Source organism: Merops nubicus, unplaced genomic scaffold (genome assembly GCF_000691845.1).
Source record: "Merops nubicus isolate BGI_N331 unplaced genomic scaffold, ASM69184v1 scaffold30514, whole genome shotgun sequence".
Classification (NCBI taxonomy): domain Eukaryota; kingdom Metazoa; phylum Chordata; class Aves; order Coraciiformes; family Meropidae; genus Merops; species Merops nubicus.
In genome coordinates, this window is record NW_008605405.1 from 332 (window position 1) to 6,690 (window position 6,359).

The window sequence follows — 6,359 nt, forward strand, 5'->3', positions numbered from 1 at the left end:
CAGCTGCATTCAGTTTAGCCTCTGCCCATCCATGCCCACATTTCTTTGCATAAAGCTCTGCTGTGCTGTGTTCATACTGTTCTCTGGCAGCTGCATCTGCTGCTGATTGTAGTTCTGGTACTGACCAAAGTTCTGCTTCTGCTGGACCACCGCTAAGTTCCCCTGTGAAAACTGCTGCTTTGCCTGATTGGATATGATATCAACTGTACCCGAGCTGACCTCGTTCCACTGGACGGGCATGTTATTTTTGTTCATGTCTGAGGAAGCGTCAAAGCTCATGGGACACTCTGGCATCATGTGTCCCAAGTGGCTCATGCTCGCCTCGGCCGCCGCCATCCTGCGCTGGCTGGGCAAGGCTGGAGGCTGCAGCTTCCCACTTCCCTGGAAGCTCTGCATCTCGCTGCTGTACCCCATGGAAGTGCTCTCGGCTGCTGTCCCATTGCTCTGGGATTTGATGTATTGCACTACATCATCTGGCAGCATAATGTCGTCGTCTCCGACGGATGCCTCCGCCTCCCCGGCCATGGCTTCCATGGCAATGTTCTCACTGATGCTCAGCGGCCGGGGTGAGAAGGTGTGCCGGGGGAGGCTCCCGTCTGAACACCCGTAGCTCTGGAGGCCAAAATTCCTCCTGTCTGCATGGTGAGGAGGATGGAAGGGGTTCATGCTGTTGGTGCTGTTGAAGCGGTGAACTCGTGGGAGGGCCTGGGGGTCTCCAGCGGGTCTCCTCACTGGGTCGCTCGCCCGTCTCGTGCAGTTGCCTGGCACCTCGTGGGGAAATGCCGCAGCTGATGGGTAGCCGTAGGTGTTACCGTCGCTGCAGCGCCTGGGGCCTGGTGGGAGACGGATGGAGGGCAAGGTGGGGTCTGGTCCATCCATAAGTGAGATCCTGTTCTTCAGGGTCATCCTCTCCATGTTTGGCAGGGGAGTCGGAGGAGGGCCCCCTGTGGCAGCGGCGTACTTGGCTTTCAGCCTGTAGTGCTGGGACGGGGTGAGGGTCCGCAGAGGCCGGGGTGATGTTCAGCAGACCCGGCATGCGGCTGCACTGGCTCGCCTCGCTGGACCGGCGCGAGGCATCTGTCGAAATGGGGTCGTAGGAGTCGGCAGAGCTCGTGTTATTGGGACGGTGCCCGAGCTGCGAGGCCTCACTGGACCGGCGGCTGGAGAAGTACGGGGAGATTCCTGACGACCTGCGGCTGACGGTGTAGGCGGAGCTGATGGTGCTCGTTGTGCTATCACGGCGCTCGTTGAGTTGGTTCAGCATCGTAACCTCATTGACAGACAGCTCCATTATTCTGGGATTAGGCAGCGTAGCAGAAGAACCACCACTGTTTTCTAGAATAGAGCCTGAGAGGAAGGTTGCAGGGAAGAAGAAGGTTTAGTTAGCTGAGAAACACTTGGCAGTGTTCTTGGTGACAGAATGCAGACACACAAAGCCACACCTCCAAAATATTTTACAGGAATGATAGTGCATTTCATTTGCTGTCAGCTGGACTTCACTTCCAGCTCTGTGTCCACGCACAAACAGCAAGAAGACTGGAGAGAGAAGATAAGAAGTCCCTGCCGCAGAGTCTTTGCAACATGTACCCTGATTATACTCTGCTGCTGAGGAAGTGCAGCCACATGGGCTTCTCTTAGTAGGAAAGAAGTAGGACTGGTGTGAACAGCACATAGCTACAACCAGAGCTGCTCACTGGGACAAACGCACAGCACTCAGGAATAGGAAGCCGAGAGCCCAAAAGCTGACACTCTTCTGAGAGTAAACCAAGAAGCTCCAATATACTAAGCCCCAAGGTTTAGTATAACCCAAGCCCTATGCCTTGGGACTTCCTCGCAAAGTCTGAGGAGCACTAAAGGTATCATAACTATCGGGAAACCCCAGACAATGGGAAACTAGCATATGAAGCTGTAGGCAATAGCCAGGAGTTCCTGAAGGGACAAAAGGCCTGTCAGAGCAAGATCAGGGACAGAGGCCTTGCCTGGATTGCTGCTGTGCTCCAGCAGTCTCCCAGGAGGGACATTAGCCCTTGGTGAACTGTTACTTCTGGAACAAACCCAAGCAGTCTTGCAGCTGCCACTAGGACAGTGAGGACAGCTGTGGCTGGGTCCTGGGCAAGCCCAGAAACAAGGACACAAACACCTCTTGTCTCTCTTCATAACTCTGTAGCACTGAGCATCTGGGTTTCTGTTGCACATCACCAGATGGCTGTGTTTATACCAAAGCTCTCCATTTTACCTGACATCTCTATCCAGCCAAGGCTGACTAAGAGGCAGTGAGAAATGATCTTTCTCAAGGGCAAACTCTTGGTTATGAAACCAGGGTCAAACTCTGGAGGGTTCCTACAGGACATGACCCAGGACCAGGGCTTACCGTTTCCTGAGATGGGAGGCAGCTTGGTGTTTCTGGCTTGTGGAGCTGGGCTAACCCATGAGCAGGAATCCTTAACTGTCTTGAGTTTCTCTTTCTTGAGCTGTTCAAGTCGTTGCATCGTCGTCATGTGTTTCCTTAGCTGCAGGCTGACTGTCGAATTGCCAGATGAGACTGTTGAGTCCACAACAGGAGCGTTGTCATCCAACGCTGTCAGATCTCCCAGACTTCCCCCGCTGTGTATGTTCATTTCTACTCCACTGTCATTGTTGTTGGTGCTGCCAAGGGGTGATGGCTCACTGCTGCACGATGACTGGCCACCAGGACTGGACTGACACATCTTGGGGAAGGAAAAGAGGAGGAGTTGGGTAGGTGGTAACATGGAGGGAAAGAAACCAGGAACCTAGCATCCCCAGTGGGCTCTACATGCCTGGCCTTATTCCAGGATCTCCCCAGTCTTTTACCCTTCCCTGCCGCAGGATCTCAACTCTACCAGAGGGCAGGGTCACCTTTCCCGGGGGAGAAGAGCAGGGCAGCACCACAGAGCTGCAAAAACTATGAAGGGTTCAACTGAAGGATGGAGAGAAGTCAAACACTGTTCCTCCAAAAGATTAAGGACACGTGCTTCTCAGAGAAGAGCAATACGTTGCCTGGTTGTGCAAGGTGTATTGCAGCAAGCACTGGCTTATCTAACGTAGGATCGAGGCCTAGGTATTTCAGACACAACGTATTTCTGTCTTTAAAATACCTTAACATATAATTAGGTTACCTGACAAACTTCCCAGCCAGATAAAAACTTGGTTCACTGTTTGCAAACTCCCACTTGCAGATAAGGCAGATAAGCACCATAAATATTTATTTTATTTACTTTAGGAATTGCATTTCACATTGAGTAGTTTATTTGCAGCAGGCACTAAGTGGTCTGAACTTGCTCTGAGGTAGCGATTGCTGCTACCAGACAGGATGCCTGGCTTCTCTGCTTGAGGCCCAAGCTCCAGCAAGAAATGGGAGTGTTGAAAAGGCAACATGCTTTGCCTCAGGCCAAGGTGAGTGAGCAGGGTGATGCAGTGTTTGACTTTGCTATGTAGCAGCCCTCGCAGGCAGGGCTGCCTGGCTCTGATGGCCTCACTGCCCTTCAATCAGGATGACAGAGGTTGCAGTCTCAGGATTTAATGGCAAGTTGTGATGCTGGGAGAAGGGTGGTAAACAGAATCTGCAGGCACTGTGTCCTCTCCCTTTCTGCACCCAAACAAATATCCCCTGTCCCTCCCCATTGCCCCACGTGCCTCTGCCTCCACCCCAGAGGGTTAGCTGGAGGCAGGAGCTCCGCAGCTGACCATGCTTTATACAGTATTTTAATACAAAGGATTTCTTTGCTCACCTTAGTACCGACTGTCCTTAGGAAGGTAGAGAAAGGAAGGGTAAGTGGGAATAAAGAACAGGTTGTTAGGACAAAGCATTAAGAGAAAGGACCATGTTAGCAAAAGGAAGAAGAGGGGAGTGCAGAACACAACAAAATCAGCAATATCTCCCTTCCCCTATACCCCATCTTTACTGCCTTCCCTCTCTGGGGGCCCAGACAGAAACCCCTATGAGAGACTCCCTACCCATCTCCATGGGTGTGGGATACGACCCAAAGAAAGGTCAAAACAAGACACCTCGGAGTGATGGGAACCAGTGAAGTGTCTCATCCCTCCCACCACCCTGACCTTAATCATGGAAAAGCAGCTGGACATGGGCCTGCCAGGCCAGATGCTGCCCATTAGATGTGCACAAGTGAAGTACACGGTGTGGCATGGGGAGAGGGGAGAGGAACATCCGGCCCACTGCTGCCAGTGACATGGCTTGGCTGCAACCCTGGGAGCACTAGGAAAGTCCTAGGAAAAACAACCTCACACCTTTGGGAGTAGCAGGGTGGGGAGCCATGATTGTGTCTGTGTTTTCATAGGAAAAAAACAACAAAACACACAGAGGAAGAGTACTGGAGAGAGGTCATTCTGTTCTCACACTCAGTTTTTGTAGCTTAATAGAGCCTCATCACAGGAAAACTTTTCCTTTAGTCAATTAGAGACACTTTGGATGTGAAAATACTCCATTCCTTCTCAATCAAAACATACTACTCATTAATAATTTGTCCAATTACACGTTCCCTAACTTTCTGTAGAAAACCTTTGTAGGTCCAGGGCATATTGTTTCATAGGAATAACAACCTTTTAGCCTGGATTCAAATCAAGAAAATGTATACTTTGGAGCTCAAAGCAGCTATAGTGAGAAGTCTGGGAACTATGTGAACACTCTTTTTTGCAGGTGAAGGTCTCCTCTGCTGTCTCCAGCCCACATCCTGCCCCACACTCTGAGCTGGTGCAGAAGATCAGAACTTTGGGCATGAAGGTAAAAAGAAAAATCAAAAGACAAAAGTGACCCATGTGTTGCAATTCTCCATCTTCTCCACCAATGGTGGTATATGAAGGAGTGGGTGGAATCCATGCGTGGGGTTGAAGAGGCTTGAATGTGTTTGGACCCATCACTGTACACACCTCGTTAGCACCATCGACCACACTACTGCCTATTGTGGAGCTGCTGTAATAGCCAGAAGGCTGATAAATGGTCTTTGCTTCAGCTGCTGGCCACTCATGGCCATAAAATACAATGACAGTTGATGGCAAGCCTGTAGTCTGTAGGCCACAACATTGCTCCTATGTTTATTCCTGGTTTCATTCTTTCATTCCTCTGCCCCATCATCCCACTACAATTTTCTGTGGCAGCTGACAGTGTATTGAACTCCTGAGCAACCTGCTCTAGCCAACCTGGCTTGAGTAGGCAGGCTGGACTAGACAAACTCAAGAGGTTCCTGCCAACCTCAGTAACCCTGTGCCTCAGTGTGTGGTGAACAGGATCAAGGAATTGAACTCACTTTAAGATATCCAACGAAAATGAAACACCTACTTTTATCCCCACTGGCTTCATCTGACAGCCTACAACAGAGCTGTGCCAGCAGAACTGCTGTGCAGCAGCAGCCTGAGAAAAAAAACAGGGAAGGGTGCAGGGAGGAGGACAAAAGGAACTACTTAAGGCAGGACTTCTGCTTCAAGAAGCGTTCAATCTTTGCCCTATGGACATTGCTCAATTTAAATTGGTAAGGCAGGTAAAGCTCATTTGACCACAAAGGCCTGAGCTTCACCCACTTTCACAGCACAGGGAAGCCAGGCTCAACACTGAGCACCATGTGGCACCCATGACCACGAGGGCAGGAATTTGTGATGCTGGGTAGGAAGGTGCAAAATGTACCAGACTGGGCCCTGACCTGCAGTTTCATCTCTGGACATGCACTCTAGGGTGTTGGCAGGTGAAGGGCCACTGCCTGGAGAGGCCAATGGCATGTAAATGCCTCACGCCCCCTCTGGGCTGGAGAAATTAGGGGCCGCGTCATTTCTGCCAAGAGCAACTGCTCTTACCACAGAATTCTCCGTTTTTATCGTTTTGACTTGCAAACAATCCTCCATGCTCCTTGTGGTGCTGTTGGCCTCGGGGCTCTCCTCTGAAACCCTGCTGCTCTGCTTGGCGCTCGCCTCATTGTCCCCGTTCTCCTTGAGCGGCGCCGGCCTGGGGTGAACGTCGTTGCGCTGCTTCTTCGTGACGTGGGCATCGGGCCCGTGCACGGTCTTGACGTGCTTCCTGAGGGAACTGGGGTCTGTGTACCGCTTTGTGCAGCCAGGGATTTTACAGACGTAGGGTTTCTGTCAATACAAGCAAATCTTGGGTTATATTTAGAACAAGCCCAGATATTCCAGGTACAGTGTGCGCGCCAGGAAAATACAATGAGCACAGAGGCTGGCGGCAGCAAAATGCGGAGCATCTGCTTCACAGGATTCTGTAAGGCTGAGATCTCTAAGACGTGATATATGGGCTGCTGCTGATCCACACAGACCTGGCTAGTCATTTGATGTTGGTTAAACTCCTTGTTTTCAGTTTCTAGATTAAAAGACAGCTA

At 51.0% G+C, this 6,359-nt stretch overlaps 1 protein-coding gene across 1 annotated transcript in view; it reads right to left on the reverse strand.

Moving 5' to 3' along the window:
• LOC103772007 (zinc finger protein GLI2-like) overlaps positions 1-6,105 on the reverse strand; it is a gene marked incomplete at both ends in the record, with an annotated part of 6,429 nt that extends 324 nt beyond the window's left edge. The window contains 4 exon segments of the mRNA XM_008939327.1: positions 1-984; positions 986-1,347; positions 2,372-2,708; positions 5,824-6,105. The exon segment at positions 1-984 is cut by the window's left edge and continues 324 nt beyond it. Coding sequence (XP_008937575.1) covers positions 1-984; positions 986-1,347; positions 2,372-2,708; positions 5,824-6,105 — 1,965 coding nt within the window.
• Positions 6,106-6,359: the final 254 nt, after the last annotated feature.